Source organism: Trichogramma pretiosum, unplaced genomic scaffold, assembly GCF_000599845.2.
Source record: "Trichogramma pretiosum strain Unisexual culture from Peru unplaced genomic scaffold, Tpre_2.0 scaffold35, whole genome shotgun sequence".
Classification (NCBI taxonomy): domain Eukaryota; kingdom Metazoa; phylum Arthropoda; class Insecta; order Hymenoptera; family Trichogrammatidae; genus Trichogramma; species Trichogramma pretiosum.
In genome coordinates, this window is record NW_019640943.1 from 133,265 (window position 1) to 151,209 (window position 17,945).

At 35.5% G+C, this 17,945-nt stretch overlaps 5 protein-coding genes across 7 annotated transcripts; all 5 read left to right on the forward strand.

Moving 5' to 3' along the window:
• The first annotated feature begins 595 nt into the window (after positions 1–595).
• On the forward strand, positions 596–2,269 carry LOC106653377 (zinc finger protein OZF-like). 3 transcript variants are annotated; one of them, XM_023457976.1, is made up of 3 exons: positions 596–778; positions 858–1,801; positions 1,886–2,269. In XM_023457976.1, the coding sequence occupies exons 1-3, from the start codon at positions 668–670 to the stop codon at positions 2,142–2,144; spliced, it is 1,314 nt and encodes a 437-aa protein (XP_023313744.1). In that variant the 5' UTR covers positions 596–667; the 3' UTR covers positions 2,145–2,269. The 3 variants fall into 3 exon arrangements, with proteins under 3 accessions (XP_023313744.1, XP_023313743.1, XP_023313742.1); XM_023457975.1 differs by having other exon boundaries at positions 858–1,741; positions 1,826–2,269; XM_023457974.1 differs by having other exon boundaries at positions 858–2,269.
• Positions 2,270–2,912: 643 nt separating this feature from the next.
• Positions 2,913–4,827, forward strand: LOC106653423 (zinc finger protein OZF-like). The gene is made up of 3 exons (XM_014372856.2): positions 2,913–2,994; positions 3,070–3,187; positions 3,253–4,827. The coding sequence occupies exons 1-3, from the start codon at positions 2,939–2,941 to the stop codon at positions 4,465–4,467; spliced, it is 1,389 nt and encodes a 462-aa protein (XP_014228342.2). The 5' UTR covers positions 2,913–2,938; the 3' UTR covers positions 4,468–4,827.
• Positions 4,828–5,800: 973 nt separating this feature from the next.
• LOC106653376 (zinc finger protein 182-like) lies at positions 5,801–7,310 on the forward strand. The gene is made up of 4 exons (XM_023457933.1): positions 5,801–5,881; positions 5,957–6,071; positions 6,138–6,713; positions 7,008–7,310. The coding sequence occupies exons 1-4, from the start codon at positions 5,826–5,828 to the stop codon at positions 7,308–7,310; spliced, it is 1,050 nt and encodes a 349-aa protein (XP_023313701.1). The 5' UTR covers positions 5,801–5,825.
• A 2,012-nt stretch (positions 7,311–9,322) lies between these two features.
• On the forward strand, positions 9,323–10,659 carry LOC106653375 (zinc finger protein 596-like). The gene is made up of 3 exons (XM_023457973.1): positions 9,323–9,371; positions 9,449–9,563; positions 9,629–10,659. The coding sequence occupies exons 1-3, from the start codon at positions 9,337–9,339 to the stop codon at positions 10,487–10,489; spliced, it is 1,011 nt and encodes a 336-aa protein (XP_023313741.1). The 5' UTR covers positions 9,323–9,336; the 3' UTR covers positions 10,490–10,659.
• A 1,766-nt stretch (positions 10,660–12,425) lies between these two features.
• Positions 12,426–14,590, forward strand: LOC111693412 (zinc finger protein OZF-like). The gene is made up of 3 exons (XM_023457969.1): positions 12,426–12,582; positions 12,658–12,772; positions 12,839–14,590. The coding sequence occupies exons 1-3, from the start codon at positions 12,527–12,529 to the stop codon at positions 14,201–14,203; spliced, it is 1,536 nt and encodes a 511-aa protein (XP_023313737.1). The 5' UTR covers positions 12,426–12,526; the 3' UTR covers positions 14,204–14,590.
• The last annotated feature ends 3,355 nt before the right edge of the window (positions 14,591–17,945 follow it).

The window sequence follows — 17,945 nt, forward strand, 5'->3', positions numbered from 1 at the left end:
TTTCGAAAAATCAATTTTTTTATTGTTGCATTTTCGAATTGCTTAATTATAACATTCTTAATTTTGGTAGGGAAATTCTAAATCAGTGAAAATCAGGACTGAATATGAGCTTATACAAGGCGCGGCGCTCAGAGGTATTTGTAAACTTTGAACGAATTTTACGATAAACAACGTTTTTCGATACCTTGTTCAAGGATGTAAAAAAAAAAATGAATCAATCCTCTCCAAATTTCGACCATCCGCTCTTGACTATAGCACATACATGAAGTTTTTTCGGAATTTTGTTTTTAAAATTTATTATTGACAAAATCGTTCAAAAAAGTCCGTTTTTTCGTAATTTTCCGAAATATGTCTATAATTTTGTCAATTTTGCAATAGTCAAAAATCCTTCTGTAAGTGCTAAAGAGTCAGTAAAAGAACATGGTAAAAATTTTTAGAGAATCGGTTCAGTAGATTTTAAAAGTTTTTCAACGGACAACAGTAATTTGTCTTATATAATGATTCTTCGTTTCTATTAGTTTCAATTTCTACAGCACGATTAGTAAATATTATTGAATTCAGTTTGAGTTAGCTCGACTCGTAACATTAGTAATGATAGAGTAAGTCGCAATTAATATTTCCAGCGAGCAAGATGGATCTGGTGAACATGATCATGAAATTTTATTAAATGTATTTCAGAGTGAAAAATGAGGCACTCGATGATTATGATTACAAAATAATTAACAGGATACCCGTTACTCAGAATATTAAATACGAAAGGATTTGGCAAGGAAATTCAGTAAGTATTAATAACTATATGCGACTATCCCAGTACCCACTTTTCACAAAACTTTCCTCATAATTTAATTTTTTTTTAGGACCAAATGATTCAAGAATATGTCGAAAATCATGAAAATGAACTTGACGACCTGGAAATCGAAATAGAATGTACAGACATGAAGCCCAATTTTTTGGCGGTGGCAAAAATTGAAGATTGTTCTAAAAATCAGAAGGATAGCGATGAGTATAAAACAGGAAACAAAGTCAAATTAGAAAACGTCGGGACAGTAAAGAAAGAAATGTTAAATGAAGAAGTATTTGACTCTGCACATAATGGAATCACACCTGCATGTTATAATTCCGGAAAATCATCCAGGCAAAAGACTCATCTGAAAGTCCACATTGATACAGTCCACAAGGATGTCACATACGCATGTGAAATATGCGGAAATGTATTCAAACGAAGAGGTTATCTCAAGAAGTACATCGATACGGTGCATAATGGTGTTTCCTATGCGTGTGATGTTTGTGGAAAGACATTCAATCGAAAAGATCCTCTCAAACAGCACATCGATTCGGTACATCATAAAATTATGCATCCTTGTAATATATGCCAAAAGACATATTCAGACAAGTATTATCTTACAATCCACATCGATGCCGTGCATAATCAAGTCAAACACGCATGTGATTCATGTGGAAAGACTTTTCCAAGGAAAAATGATCTCCAAAGACACATCGCTTCGGTACATCGTAAAATCATGCATCCATGCTATATATGCCAAAAGACATTCTCAGCCAAGAGTAATATCAAAAAGCACATCGATTCGAAGCATAATGGTGTTAGACATGCATGCGATATTTGCGAAAAGAAATTCACAACGAACTATAATCTTAAAATCCACATCGACTCGGTGCATCGTAAAATCACGCATCCATGCGATGTATGCCCAAAGACATTCTCAGACAAGAGTAGTCTTAGGAAGCACATCATTTCGGTGCATAATAGTGTCCGACATTCGTGCAATACATGCCAAAAGACATTTTCAGACAAGAGTAGTCTTAGGAAGCACATCATTTCGGTGCATAATAGTGTCCGACATTCGTGCAATACATGCCAAAAGACATTTTCAGACAAGAGTTATCTCAAACGTCACATGGATTCGATGCATCATAAAATTACGCATCCATGCGATACATGTGGAGCAACATTCATACGAAAAATTCATCTCCAAAACCATATTGACGTAGTACACAATGTCAACAAATTGTCTCATAATGGCACCACTTATTCATGCGCGACATGCGCAAAGACATTCGGACAGAAAAAAAATCTTAAAGCTCATATCGACACGGCGCATATTAAGTCACGTAATCAGACCTGATAAATATTCATTATTTATTTTCTAAAGTGTTAAAAATTCTGATGTACGATACAGTGCAATTGTTCAGAAGATTGAAATAAAAAAATTTTTGATACCTTGTTGAAGAGTTTTTGAAAAAAAAAACCGAATCGTGTCTCTCAAAATTTTCACCATACACCCACAATAACTAAATCGCATACGAGACGTTTTTTGAAATTTTGATTTGGAAATATTTATTAACAAAAATGTTGAAAAAAAAACGTTTTTTCGTTATTTTTCGAAGTATGTATCCCACTTTGTCAATTTGACAAATCTTAAACAAACTATTTCTGAATCTTAAACAAACCTCAAAACACGACAGAAAAAATTGACGCGCGTGAAGCGCGTTTGAAACGTACTATTTGTGAATCTCAAACTAACCACAAAACACAAATAAAAAAATTGACGCGCGCGGAGCGCGTCTTAAATGTCTAGTAAGCGTAAAAAATGAAGAGAAAACGCGGCGCCATTGACAAAAGTGCAAGAGCGCGCCGCAGCATAAATAAGGGAGAGGGGAGGGCTTTTAAATTTTTGGCCTACGCCAGTTGTACAATCACTTTTTGCACATTTTTAATTCCATTGTTAAGAAATATTATTGCTAAAAAAATAATTGTTATCTTGAGGTGAATCAATAACGTAATTTGCTCGATGTTATGAAAATTAAGTTGCTTCGTTTCGATTTGTTTCCATTTCCACGTCATGATATGTAAATATTATTGAACTTCGTTTGAGATAGTTAGACTCACAGCGTTAGTATTGAAACGAGTAAGTCGCAAATGATATTTCCAGCGAGTAAGATGGAATCTGGTGATTTATTCGATCCTGCTATAACGTAATTTTTATTTTATTAGGATTAAACTACGGATATATTTAAAAAAAATACTTAATTTCATTAAATCTATTTCAGAGTGAAAGAAGAGGCTCAGGATGACCCTCTCAATGATAATGATGGTTATAAAATAATTGACACGACTCTTGCAGTTCCTCAAAATGTTAAATACGAGAAGTCTTGGCATGAAAATTCAGTAAGTGTTGATAATTATGTTCGACAATCTTTAATGAAACTCCTAATAATTTTATTTTTCTTCAGACCCAAGAGCTTCTTCAGGAATATGACGAAAATCACGAAAATGAACTCGACGACATTCAAATCGAATTGGAATGTACAGACATGAAGCCCAATTTTTTGGCTGTTTCGAAAATTGAAGATTTCTCTCCAAATCAGTTTCAGGATAGCAATGATTACAAAACTGGAAGCAAAATTAAATTAGAAACTGTCGGGACAGTGAAAAAAGAAATTTTTAGTGAAGAAGCCTCTTTGATTATTGTTGAACGTGTTTCAAAAATTATGAACTATAAACATAGTCTCGAAACTGAAATTGACATTGCGCATAATGGAATCACTCCTGCAAGTCATCTAAAAAGACACGTCGATGCAGTCCGCAAAGCTGTCACGCACGCATGTGAAATATGCGGCAATGTATTCAAACAAAGAGATTCTCTAAAAATTCACATCGACTCGGTGCATCGTAAAATTAGGTATGGATGTGATGTATGCGGAAAATCATTCAGATATAAGGGTCATCTCCAAAGACACATCGATTCGTTACATCGTAAAATCACGCATCCATGCGATATATGCCAAAACACATTCACACAGAAGAGTCATCTCAAAATCCACATCGATTCGGTGCATTATGGTGTCAGTCACGCATGTAATATTTGCGGAAATATTTTTAAACGAAGAGGCGATCTCAAAACTCACGTCGATGTGGTGCATCATAAAAAAAGGCATGCATGCGATACATGCCAAAAGACATTCACACAGAAGATTAGTCTCAAATATCACATACAATCGGTGCATAATGGTATTTCACATGCGTGTGATAAATGCCAAAAGACATTCGCAAAGAAAAAGAGTCTCAAAATTCACATCGATTCGATACATAATGGTGTCAGTCACGAATGTAATATTTGTGGAAATGTTTTTAAACGTAAAGACGATCTCAAAAAGCACATCGATTCGATGCATCATAAAATAAGACATGCATGTAATAAATGCCAAAAGACATTCGCACAGAAAAATAGTCTCAAAATTCACATCGATTCGATGCATAATGGTGTCAGTCACGAATGTGATTTTTGTGAAAAAAAATTTAAATGTAAAACTTATCTCAATAAGCATGTGAAATCGTCGCATAATGTTATAACCCATTCATGCGGGACATGCGGAAAGACATTTGGCCAGAAAAGGAGTCTTATAGCCCACATCGATATGGCTCATAATTCGCGCATCAGAACCTAACTTATAATTAAAATTTATGTTAATTTGTGTTAAAAATCCAAATATAAAATCAAGTGTATCTCTTCAAATAACTGAATTTATATAATTTTTATTTATCATAAGGTGAATTCTTTGTGTTATGTTATTATATGTTGTTATATGCTATGATAATATAGTTACATGTCAAAACTGACGGCACATAAGCCCGGCGGCCGCCACTATGTATCAAGCTGAATCGCAGCGTGTGTGCAAATGAAGTGATAATTATGTAATATGTATGCACCCGACCAATTTCTTTTCTCGCCGACTCCGTCGTTTTTGCTGCACGGAAGTTCCTACCTATTTTGTTCGCCGTACAAACAGCTCCTTAATTATTTTTTCCTTTTTACATATGTTCTACCTTACTACAAACGAATTTAATCTCTGTAATAAAATTGTTTGTTTTATCTGTATAAAAAGTGCGCTGTTTACTTATGCAGTTTTATAATAAGTGTATGAGTGTGAATTTTATTCCTCGACCTTTCACTGCAATATGGAAAGATATAAATAACGTCGACGCAATACTTCCAATGGACAGAGTTCCCAAAATCGAGAGTCAATTATTGAGCATGTCGTGGACCTGTGTTGAATCCGTTGACTTTATAATATCGCTCGTTTCTTTATTTTTGAGAAGTCGCGGCCATTACAAGTTTTATAGATATGTTCTTTCGTACTCGATGTTACTTGCTATCTCTCCACCTTGGTGAGAATTATTTTTTCACTTAAATTTCTGAAACATCGTTGCTTTCAAACTCGACTCTCTCGCTGTGATACGATGTAGCGGTGCAAAGCCGGTGGTCTAACCATAGGCATATGATCTCCTTCGAGTTTTTTCATTGCCGCGTTGGATCGCCCCCGTGGTACTTTGGAAAATAACTTTCAAGCTCCGTTATTGTCATGATCCAACGTATACGAATTGCAATCGTCACAGCCTCTCCCTGTGGCTCCTCGGAGGAGAGTCTAAACCATGTTTTCTGGAATTGCCGCAGATCTGAACGGCAAAGACTCGTCCTGTGGCAAATTTTGTGAGATTCGGTCTCTCGGCTACTCTAAACTTGGGAAGCATTGCTGCCGAAACAAATTGGTCAGCCTGCAGGGCGGTGCTCAGCTTCCTTAAAGGATGCGCTCATTTTCATAGCTTTTTTATTTCTTTCAAATAAAATATTATTCATAGAAAAATAATTGTTATTCATCAGGTAGATCGATAACATAATTTAATCAATGTTTACATTACTTTGTTTACATTACTTTCAATTTCCACATCATGATTAGTAAATATTATTTAATTCGGTTTGAGCTAGTTCGACCCGTAACGTTAGTATTGAAAGAGTAAGTCGCAAATGATATTTCCAACGAGTAAGATGGAATCTGGTAATTTATTCAATCCTGATATTAGGTAATTTGTATTTTATAAGTTTTACACTACGAAAATCTTATTAAAAAATACTTAATTTCATTAAATCTATTTCAGAGTTAAAGAAGAGCCTCGGCATGAACTTCACGATGATGATAATTATGAAATAATTGACACGACCCTTGCAGTTACTCAAAATGTTAAATGCGAAAGGTTTCGATATGAGAATTCAGTAAGTGTTGATAATTATATTCCACTATCATTAATAAAACTTTCCTAATAATTTTAATTTGTTCAGACCCAAAAGCTTCTTCAAAATTATGACGAAAATCACGAAAATGAACGTGATAACATCCAAATCGAATTGGAATGTATAGACATGAAGCCCAACTTATTGGCGGTTGCAAAAATTGAAGATTATTCTCCAAATCAATGGCCGAATAGTGACGAGTATAAAACTGGAAGCAAAATTAAATTAGAAACTGTTGGGGTGCTGAAGAAAGAAATTTTAAGCGAAGAAGCCACTGAATTGAATTTTGGACGTGGACTGAACGAAAAAAATGAGAAAGAATGTGTTGAAAAGTCAAACTGTAAGAAGAGTCTCAAAGCACACGTGGGTATAGTGCAAAGTGGTATCAACAATACATGCGATATATGCCAAAAGACATTCTCAAAAAAACCTGATCTCAATAGGCACATAGAGTCGGTGCATAATGGAATTTCACATACGTGCAATATATGTCCAAAGACATACTCGGACAAAAGGAGTCTCAAAAAACACATCGATTGGGTGCATAATGGTGTTAGACATGCATGTTACATTTGTGAAAAGATATTCTCACGAAAAGATTATCTTAGAACCCACACTGAATCGGTACATAATGGTGTTTCACATGCATGTGATATTTGTGAAATGACATTTACTCGAAAAAATCATCTCAAAACCCACGTCTAGTCGATACATCATAAAATCACGCATCCATGTGATAAATGCCAAAAGACATTCACACAGAAGAGTAATCTCAAAATACATATCGAATCGGTGCATAATGGTGTTTCACATGCATGTGATATTTGTGAAAAGACATTTACTCGAAAAGATTATCTCAAAATCTACGTCGAGTCGATACATCATAAAATCACGCATCCTTGTGATAAATGCCCAAAGACATTCTCAGACAAGAGTAATCTCAGAAGGCACACCGATTCGGTGCACAAGCGAGTCAGACATGCATGTGACATTTGTGGAAAGACATTCTCACAAAAAGTTCATCTCAAAATCCACACCGACATAGTCCACAATAGAATCACCCAAGCATGTGATTTTTGTGAAAAAAAATTTAAATATCAAACTCAACTCAATAGGCATGTCAAATCGTCGCATAATGACATCACTTATAAATGCAAGATATGCGGAAAAACGTTCGGACAGAAACGAAATCTGAAAGCTCATATCGATGTGGCTCATTGAGTCACGCAATCATACCTAAAAAATGTATATAATTCATGTTCAATTACGTTAATAATTTTGATGTACGATCCAGTGTAATTGATTGAAAGACTGACTTTAAAAACTTGTATTTATGATATGATGAATTTTTCTAGTGTTATGTAAAAAAAGTAACTGTCATTAAAAGAATGCACTATTTATCGAATCAGAAATGTATCACTAATTTTGCCGATAAATCAATTTTGTCAGTGTTAAATAATTTTGCTTGATTCATAATTATGAGCTGATATATTTCACTCGAATAATCTGCCTCGCTTATCTCATGATTTACCCTTTATGAAACTACTTCGAATCAAAATTTTTCCTCCCACGCCGGTATGCATGACTTTCAAAATGTGTACGAGTATGTGTACGTGTGTTTGTGTGTAGAGAAAGTGTACGCGGCCCTTTGCCATTAATCAGAATCAGCAGCAGTGTGAATATATACTGCTGCACTCCAATCGCGAGTAAGTTCACTATTACTGCAGCAGCAACAGTTGACTTCGGTTTATTCAACTTTGAGAGTGAGAGAGCGAATATGTTTGTGTGTACATTTCATTTACTCTCGGATGTATACATATGGATGGATAGATGATACTATTATGGATGATATGTAAGCTATAATGTACTCTCGAGTGCTCCGCTTGTGCGATATATTACACTTGGTTCCGTGACATATATATTACCCGCATGGGCCAAACTATAGTCACAACGTAATATGTCTAGTATAAAAATTGAAATAAAGTCTTGAAAAATACATTGAGAAATGACAATTTGAGCTCACTAGTTCTATCGCTCGTGGATCTGCAGAGGATCCACTTTGGATATTTATCTTTAAAATTTTATTAAAAAATCACGGAATAAATCACATCGCGTCGTGAAATACAGCCACTGATTGAAAATGTGGAAAAAATTCCGCTGTAGCAATTTTCAACATTAATAACATTGAACTAATGCCCAAAATATGATGGTTTTAAATATTTTAAATACGTGACAATCAATTACCGTGTTTTTATCGATTTTTCTGTTACAATCTAAATATTTCAGAAAATTTGACCAGTTTTGATATTATAATACAACTTGCAGTCTCCACCGTCAGATGGCGAGTACCCGTTATCCGTAAATCTGCAAGTGACAAAGTTAAAATAATTGTATAAGTCAGAGTACGATATTTAAAAGTTCCCAATTTTGCTTTCGTATCGACGTTGTTTTGTGTTTTAATTTTATCCTATATTTGTTTGCAATAATTATAAAAAAAGTTTCACACCTTGCAGCTGCTCTTATAAGAATTATTGCGCCATTCTCGTGTGCTAACACAATATCCACATTTTAGTAATTATTATTCATTAACTACTTAGGGTCGAACATTTCGCTGATTTTCGAAAAATCAATTTTTTTATTGTTGCATTTTCGAATTGCTTAATTATAACATTCTTAATTTTGGTAGGGAAATTCTAAATCAGTGAAAATCAGGACTGAGTATGAGCTTATACAAGGCGCGGCGCTCAGAGGTATTCGAAAACTTTGAGCGCATTTTACGACAAACAACGTTTTTCGATACCTTGTTCAAGAATTTTAGAAAAAAAATGAATCAATCCTTTCCAAATTTCTACCATCCGCTCTTGAATATAGCACATACATGAAGTTTTTTCGGAATTTTGTTTTTAAAATTTATTATTGACAAAATCGTTCAAAAAAGCCCGTTTTTTCTTAATTTTCCGAAATATGTCTATAATTTTGTCAATTTTGCAATAATCAAAAATCCTTCTGTCAGTGCTAAAGAGCCATCAAGAGTACATGGTAACAATTTTGAGATAATCGGTTCAGTAGATTTTAAAAGTTTTTCAACAGACAACAGTAATTTGTCTTATATAATGTTTCTTCGTTTCTATTAGTTTCAATTTCTACAGCACGATTAGTAAATATTATTGAACTTCGTTTGAGATAGTTAGACTCACAGCGTTAGTATTGAAAGAGTCAGTCGCAAATGAGATTTCCCACGAGTAAGATGGAATCTGGTGATTTATTCGATCCTGCTATAACGTAATTTTTATTTTATTAGGATTAAACTACGGATATATTAAAACAAAAAATACTTAATCTTATCAAATCTATTTCAGAGTGAAAGAAGAGCCTCGGCATGAGCTTCTCGATAATAATGTTTATGACATAATTGACACGACTCTTGCAGTTCCTCAAAATGTTAAATACGAGAAGTCTTGGCATGAAAATTCAGTAAGTGTTGATAATCATGTTCGACAATCATTAATGAAACTCCTAATAATTTTATTTTTCTTCAGACCCAGGAGCTTCTTCAGGAATATGACGAAAATCACGAAAATGAACTCGACGACATTCAAATCGAATTGGAATGTACCGACACGAAGCCCAATTTATTGGCAGTATCGAAAATTGAAGATTTCTCTCCAAATCAGTTTCAGGATAGCAATGATTACAAAACTGAAAGCAAAATTAAATTAGAAACTTTCGGGACAGTGAAAAAAGAAATTTTTAGTGAAGAAGCCACTGTGATTAAAGTTGAATGTGTTTCAAAAAGTATGAACTGTAAACATAGTCTCGAAACTCAAATTGACACTGCGCATAATGGAATCACTCCTGCAAGTCATCTAAAAAGACACGTCGATGCAGTCCGCAAAGATGTCACGCACGCATGTGAAATATGCGGCAATGTATTCAAACGAACAGTTGATCTCAATAGGCACATCGATTCGGTGCATAACAGTGTCCGCCATGCATGTGACATTTGCGGAAAGACATACTCAGACAAGAGTAATCTCAAACGTCACATCGATTCGATGCATAATTGTGTCAGTCACGAATGTAATATTTGCGGAAATGTTATTAAACATAAAGGCGATCTCAAACGTCACATCGATTCGGTGCATAATCAAGTCCGACAAGCATGCGATAAATGCCCAAAGACATTCTCAGTCAAAAGTAATCTCAAAAAACACATTGACGCAGTACACAATGAAATCACCCAAGCATGTGATTTTTGTGAAAAAAAATTTAAATATCAAACTCAACTCAATAGGCATGTCAAATCGTCGCATAATGACATCACTTATAAATGCAAGATATGCGGAAAAACGTTCGGACAGAAACGAAATCTGAAAGCTCATATCGATGTGGCTCATTGAGTCACGCAATCATACCTAATAAATGTATATAATTCATGTTCAATTGCGTTAACAATTTTGATGTACGATCCAGTGTAATTGATCGAAAGACTAAGTTTAAAAAATTGTATCTATGATATGATGAAATTCTCTAGAATTATGTAAAAGTAAAGAATGCACTATTTATCGAATCAGAAATGTATCATTAATTTTACCCGATGAATCAATTTTGTCAGTGTTAAATAATTTTGCTTGATTCATAATTATGAGTTGATATCCCTGGTAGAAATCGTAACTTTTTTTTGGCCATTTACCAAATAATTAAAATGTAACCTGACCAAAAACTGGGCAAGCGAATTGGCGATTATTAATCCCTAAATGAAACAATTTTTGGACCAGTTTACCGCCAGGAAAAATATTTTAGTAGAAATGTCCAAAAAATGTCCAAAAAATGTTGTGCATCAAAATACCCTGGATTTATTATTATGATCATTAGGTGATTAGGTTAAGTAACGATTATCATGACCAGCAACAAAGCAGTTTTTTAGCATTTTTTGGTCAGTACTGACATTTAATGCACATTTTTTGACCATTAATGGACTTGATTCTTATAAGGAGACATCTCTCTTTTTGGATGCTGCAACTAACAAGCAATTCATTTTCTAGCCAATACAGCACTAGTTATTTGACAGTTCTATGAGTACATTTTTTTAACATTTATGCCGGGCATTAACTGCTCTCCAGGCCATAATAAATGTTATGATTTCTACCAGGGATATTTCACTCGAATAATCTGTCTAGCTTAACTCATGATTTACCCTTTATGAAACTGCTTCGAATCAAAATTTTTCTAGCAAAAACATTTTAACGCGTGTCTTTTTCAATTTTCACTGTAAACGTCGCTTTTGATCGAGCCAAAAATTGATCGACTGATTAAAGCCGCTTAAAAATGCTTCAAATTCGGGTATTATCGTATAGTATAATTAAAAATTTGGTTTTAAAAATTTATTATTGACAAAATCGTTGAAAAAAGCCCGTTTTTTCGTAATTTTTCGAAATATATCTATCATTTTGTCAATTTTGCAATAATCAAAAATCCTTCTGTAAGTGCTAAAGAGCCATCAAGAGTGCATGGTAACAATTTTGAGAGAATCGGTTCAGTAGATTTTAAAAGTTTTTCAACAGACAACAGTAATTTGTCTTATATAATGTTTCTTCGTTTCTATTAGTTTCAATTTCTACAGCACGATTAGTAAATTTTATTGAATTCAGTTTGAGTCAGCTCGATTCGTAACATTAGTATTGAAAGAGTAAGTCGCAATTAATATTTCTAGCGAGTAAGATGGAATCTGGTGATTTATTCAATCCTGCTGTTAGGTAGTATTTATTTGATGAGTATAAATTTATAAAAATATTCCATAAAAATATACCATGGTGAGAATTATTTTTTTACTTAAATTTCTGAAACATCGTCGCTTTCAAGTTCGACTCTCTCGCTGTGATACGATGTATCGGTGCAAAGCCGGTGGTCTAACCAAAGGCATATGATCTCCTTCGAGTTTTTGGATCGCCCCCGTGGTACTTTGAAAAATAACTTTCAAGCTCCGTTATTGTCATGATCCAACGTATACGAATTGCAATCGTCACAGCCTCTCCCTGTGGCTCCTCGGAGGAGAGTCTAAACCATGTTTTCTGGAATTGCCGCAGATCTGAACGGCAAAGACTCGTCCTGTGGCAAATTTTGTGAGATTCGGTCTCTCGGCTACTCTAAACTTGGGAAGCATTGCTGCCGAAACAAATTGGTCAGCCTGCAGGGCGGTGCTCAGCTTCCTTAAAGGATGCGCTCATTTTCATAGCTTTTTTATTTCTTTCAAATAAAATATTATTCATAGAAAAATAATTGTTATTCATCAGGTAGATCGATAACATAATTTAATCAATGTTTACATTACTTTGTTTACATTACTTTCAATTTCCACATCATGATTAGTAAATATTATTTAATTCGGTTTGAGCTAGTTCGACCCGTAACGTTAGTATTGAAAGAGTAAGTCGCAAATGATATTTCCAACGAGGAAGATGGAATCTGGTAATTTATTCAATCCTGATATTAGGTAATTTGTATTTTATAAGTTTTACACTACGAAAATCTTATTAAAAAATACTTAATTTCATTAAATCTATTTCAGAGTGAAAGATGAGCCTCGTGATGACCCTCTCAATGATGATGATGGTTATAAAATAATTGTCACGACACCCGTCACTCAAAATATTAAATACGAAAGGTTCCAGCCCAAAAATTCAGTAAGAATTGATAATTATGTTTCACTATCATTAATAAAACTTTTCTCATAATTTTAATTTGTTCAGACCCAAAAGCTTCTTCAAATTTATGACGAAAATCACGAAAATGAACGTGATAACATCCAAATCGAATTGGAATGTATAGACATGAAGCCCAATTTATTGGCGGTTGCGAAAATTGAAGATCATTCTCCAAATCAATGGCAGGATAGCGATGATTATAAAAGCGGAAGCAAAATAAAACTCGAAACTGTCGGGACAGTGAAGAAGAAAATTTTAAGCGAAGAAGAGACTGATTTGAATTTCAGACGTGGACTCAGCGAGCAAAATAAAACAGGAACTGCCTCAAAAGAGCTGAACAATGAAAATAGGCTCAAAACTCACAATGATACTAGGCATAATAAAATCACACATGATTGTGATATTTGCGGAAAATCATTCAAATATAAGAGTAATCTCCAAACACACATGGATTCGGTGCATTGTAAAATTAGGCATGCATGCGATACATGGCAAAAGACATTCTCAGACAGAAGTAATCTCAGAAATCACATCGATTCGGTGCACCGTAAAATCACGCATTCATGTGGTATATGCCAAAAGATATTCACACAAAAAGCTTATCTCACAATCCACATCAAATCGGTGCATAATGGTGACAGACATGCATGCGATATTTGCGGAAATATGTTCAAACAAAGAACTGGTCTCAAACGCCACATAGATTCGGCGCATAATGAAGTCAGGCATACATGCGATATATGCCAAAAGACGTTCTTAGACAAGAGTAATCTTAAAAAACACATCGATTCGGTGCATAATGGTGTCAGACATGCATGCGATATATGCCAAACGACATTCTCAGACAAGAGTAGTCTAAAGAGGCACATCGATTCGGTGCACAAGCGAGACGGACATGCATGTGACATTTGTGAAAAGACATTCTCACAAAAAAGTCATCTCAAAACCCACACCGAATCGGTGCATTATGGTATTTCACATGCATGTGACGTATGTGGAAAGACATTCACACAGAATTGTCAACTCAAAGTCCACACCGATTCGGTGCACCGTAAAATTACGCATCCATGCGATATATGCTTAAAGACATTCTCAACCAAAAGTAATCTCAGATATCACATCAATTCGGTGCACAACCGGGTCCGATATTCATGTGATAAATGCCTAAAGACATTCTCAGACAAGAGTAGTTTCAAAAAGCATATGGATGCAGAGCATATTGGAATCACCTATTCATGTGATTTTTGTGGAAAAAAATATAAATATCAAACTAATCTGAGTAAGCATGTCAAATCTTCGCATAATGGCATCATTCATAAATGCGCGACATGCGGAAAGCCATTCGGACAGAAAAAAAATCTTAAAGCTCATATCGACACGGCGCATAAGTCACGTAATCAGACATGTTAAATATTCATTATTTATGTTCAAATGTGTTAAAAATTTTGATGTACGATACAGTGTAATTGTTCAGAAGACTGAAATAAAAAAATTTTTGATACCTTGTTGAAGAATTTTTGAAAAAAAAAAAAACTGAATAGTGTCTCTCAAAATTGTTACCATACACTCACAATAACTACAACGCATACGAGACGTTTTTTGAAATTTTGATTTCAAAAATATTTATTGACAAAAATATTGATAAAGAAACGTTTTTTCTTAATTTCCCGAAATATATGTATACCACATTTTGTCAATTATGCCTCAATCAAAGATCATTATATTAGCGCTATAAAGTCATTAGAGTCATGGTAAAAATTTAGAGATAATCGGTCCAGTAAATTTCAAAATTTTTTCAACGAGGATTAGACGTATGAAGTTTTTTTTCTTTATGCATATGAATCGACTTTCACGTAAAAGATTTAAAATTAATATTATCTAAATTAAATTTGAACAATCAAATATTAAATTTAATGTATATTAATGTTAAATTATTTGTGAATAAATATTTAAATATTCAAATCACATTGATTTTCTTAAATTTTACATGAGAATAAACACATCTATAGTGAACAAAAACTTACTTCAAATGATAATATTCACTGTGTATATAATTAAACTGTAAATTTAAAAAATCGAAAAAAATTGAAGTAATCCCTTGCCGCTGATTGATTTCTTCCTATACAATCCACAACTATACGCGCAAAAAATGAAGAGGAAACGCGGCGCCAATTGACAAAAGTGCAAGAGCCCGCCGCGGCATAAATATATAGATAAAAAAGAAAATATCATGCATACGCGAGCGCAGACGCTATAAACGAATCGGCAAAGCGATGCGGTGCATAGGCGAAACAATCCAACCCCGTGCCACGTAGAGCAACGCAGCGGCGTCGGTGGTAGCAAAGTACAGTAACGCACATACATAGACAGTAGCAGTATTGCATGCATATAAAGCTGCATCACCGCGTGACCTGCAACTCTGTCTCTCTCTCTCTCCCTCTACCCTTGGCAGTTGCCTACATTTAGTATACATACTGCACTGGTAAAGAAAAGAGAGAGAGAGAGAGAGAAAACAGCAGTTGGCAAGAGTCTCGAGTGCGGCACAGTAGCCGTTTCGTACACGAAACGTCTGACGAAATACTGGCGAAAAAAAAAGGAGAGCGCAAGAGAGAAGAAGTAGAAGAAGAAGAAGCGAAGCGCAACCCAGGCGCAATGTATGTGTGTGTGTGTGTGTGCACGCTGGCTGGGCGCTGCATGGCTTTTTTCTGGATAATTTCGTCTGCGCCGCGATATTTTCGTTCAACTTCTTCCCTTTTCTTCTTCTTCCTCTTTTTTTCTCTCTCCACCCCTTCGCTGTGTATTATGTGTGCGTGTGCGCGCGCGGGTGTTTTTTTTTATGTTGCTTTTGCTCTACAAACGTACATCTTCACAGGATAGAGAGAGAGAGGAAAAGGAGAGTACTGCTTGGCGTTGAGAAAACATTCATATATGGCTGATGGAAGCTAAGGAAAGAGGAAATTGAATTTTCTACTCGAGAATTTTTCTCTTACTCCTGTCTCCTTCTCTCTCTCTTTCCTCTCTCCTTTTCTTTTCTTTTTTTTCCTTACTTTCCGCGTGTGGTCCATTTTTTTTAAGATGCTCAACGCGGAATACTAAGTCGTCGAGAGCGCGGAACGGAAGCAAAAAAATTGTTACAACACGGCAGCAGCAGCTCGCGGGGGGTGTATAATATAACAAGAAAAACATTTTTCTCTGCGCTAGTAGGATCGATCGATCTCGATCCTAGACTCCTGCTACTATTATACATAGAATAGATGATGACAATTTTTCGTCATGCAAAAATAACAATGAGCGATAATAACTATGTATATACGCGTAAAGGAGTTTCCTATCTCTTCATCCTTCTGCGCGACGATGCTGTATCCATCCCCGAGCATTATCCTTATAAGACGTTCTCTCTCTCTCTCTCTCTCTAGCAGTCTCTCTTTCGAGGATATTGAATTGAAGCCAGGCTTATAGCTTACAAGACCGTTAAAACGGCAATTTATATGATAACGGAGGCAAATAGCCCTTTATACTTGCAAACACACGCACACACCCACGTTTATATACCCGAGCTGCAACTACACCGCCTCGAGCAGCAGCAGAGGCTAAAGCTGAGCGTCGCTGCAGCAGCAAAAACGTCGAAAACTCCAATGGCAATATAAGCTCCCTCTCGTCGTCGTCGTATGCGGAATGACGCGCGGAGCTTGATTAATTGAATCGGATGGAGGACGTGTTATAACGCGCGCACAAAGCGGAACATCGAATGCGTTTACATTATAAGAGAGCAGCATCGATATGATTTTTGTGTGTCGTCGTCGTCGTCGTCGTCGTCGTTGTTGTTATTGTACACGCGACGCACGAATTCGCATTAAAGTTTATAATCTTATGTAATATGCTCAAAGGGGATGTATCATATAGTGCGTATACATGTGTGTGTTTGCGAGGGCGAGGGAGAGGCCGTTATACGTGATGCAGCGGCCTTCCCCTCCCCGTTATATAGCCCAAGCGTAAATAGGTTTATGTTCCCGGTTCGGTATTATACATGTACACTAGTGTGTATATATATTTACTGTACGTGCGTGCGTATATGCAGCGTGCAGTGCACTGCAGCCGAGTCTATTCTTACTTGCAAATTTCTCTCTGTGTATATTATGTCACCTACATATATATACAGGCGCAGGATGAAAATTTGCTCTCTATATTCCCGACGACGTCGTAGTTAGGACGGCCCTTACGTACGTCAATTTTTTTTTTTTATATTATTGCGTTAAGATTTATTATGTATTATTGAGTGTAGAGGCGCGAGCGAAAATTGATTGCAGAGGGTGCGCAAACAATTTTTTTATTATTATTACCCTACGTCTTTCTCGTGCGCCTTTTTTTAGCCGAGCTTTCAATTAACATCGGCTCTCCTGTGTGCGCGTGCAGTGTGCAGCGCAGCTCGGAATAAAATACGTGTACACGAGGACTCGAGTAACTATAATAATACAAGTTTGTGTGTGTATGTGAGAGTATATAACGTAATGAAGCAAGATTCATTAGCAAAGTTCAGCGATTGCAAGCTTGCTGCTGCTGCTGCTGCTTTTGCTGGGGAAGCGTTGACGTTTCTAATTTTCACGCGATGATCATTTTTTTTTCCACCCTACTATCTCGTTATTTTTTTTTCTTTTTTTTGACAGCTTCCTTGGATATAGATAAAGAGAGAGAGAGAGAACTAAGTAATTGCCATCCTTTCACGCTCAACTGGGCTAATTTCTCGCGATTTCTGATGACGACGACGACGACGATGAGTTTATTATAACGAGTTATGAGCTCGCGATGCTCATCGAGACGGAAGCTGGTCCTTTTTGATCCAGCGAGAAGAATTTCTTTTTATTACAATTTATTACGCACACAATTACATCGCGATCACTCTGGATTTCACTCGACTGTAATTTTTCTTCTTATTCTTGAGATACCAGGACAAAAATCAGTATACTTCTAAGCTCGAATGGATTCTCGTACTCGATTGCGTAATAAAAATACTCTTACGTGATGCACCGCAGTTTATACCTATACCCAAATCTAACGAATGATTTTAGCACGTTTATATTGATAACGTCATCAATCCATCATTTGTATAAAAGCTGCTGCCAAGCCATTAGTTGAAGTTGAAAAAAAAGTTTAA

Excerpts from the sequence above, each read along its gene's own strand:
- LOC106653377 (XM_023457974.1), top strand. The coding sequence starts at position 668 with ATGTATTTCAGAGTGAAAAATGAGGCACTCGATGATTATGATTACAAA. Across the intron at positions 779-857 it reads GGATTTGGCAAGGAAATTCA|GACCAAATGATTCAAGAATA; the intron begins GTAAGTATTAAT and ends ATTTTTTTTTAG.
- LOC106653423 (XM_014372856.2), top strand. The coding sequence starts at position 2,939 with ATGATATTTCCAGCGAGTAAGATGGAATCTGGTGATTTATTCGATCCT. Across the intron at positions 2,995-3,069 it reads TTATTCGATCCTGCTATAAC|AGTGAAAGAAGAGGCTCAGG; the intron begins GTAATTTTTATT and ends AATCTATTTCAG. Across the intron at positions 3,188-3,252 it reads AGTCTTGGCATGAAAATTCA|ACCCAAGAGCTTCTTCAGGA; the intron begins GTAAGTGTTGAT and ends ATTTTTCTTCAG.
- LOC106653376 (XM_023457933.1), top strand. The coding sequence starts at position 5,826 with ATGATATTTCCAACGAGTAAGATGGAATCTGGTAATTTATTCAATCCT. Across the intron at positions 5,882-5,956 it reads TTATTCAATCCTGATATTAG|AGTTAAAGAAGAGCCTCGGC; the intron begins GTAATTTGTATT and ends AATCTATTTCAG. Across the intron at positions 6,714-7,007 it reads TTAGAACCCACACTGAATCG|ACATTCTCAGACAAGAGTAA; the intron begins GTACATAATGGT and ends AAATGCCCAAAG.
- LOC106653375 (XM_023457973.1), top strand. The coding sequence starts at position 9,337 with ATGGAATCTGGTGATTTATTCGATCCTGCTATAAC. Across the intron at positions 9,372-9,448 it reads TTATTCGATCCTGCTATAAC|AGTGAAAGAAGAGCCTCGGC; the intron begins GTAATTTTTATT and ends AATCTATTTCAG. Across the intron at positions 9,564-9,628 it reads AGTCTTGGCATGAAAATTCA|ACCCAGGAGCTTCTTCAGGA; the intron begins GTAAGTGTTGAT and ends ATTTTTCTTCAG.
- LOC111693412 (XM_023457969.1), top strand. The coding sequence starts at position 12,527 with ATGATATTTCCAACGAGGAAGATGGAATCTGGTAATTTATTCAATCCT. Across the intron at positions 12,583-12,657 it reads TTATTCAATCCTGATATTAG|AGTGAAAGATGAGCCTCGTG; the intron begins GTAATTTGTATT and ends AATCTATTTCAG. Across the intron at positions 12,773-12,838 it reads GGTTCCAGCCCAAAAATTCA|ACCCAAAAGCTTCTTCAAAT; the intron begins GTAAGAATTGAT and ends TAATTTGTTCAG.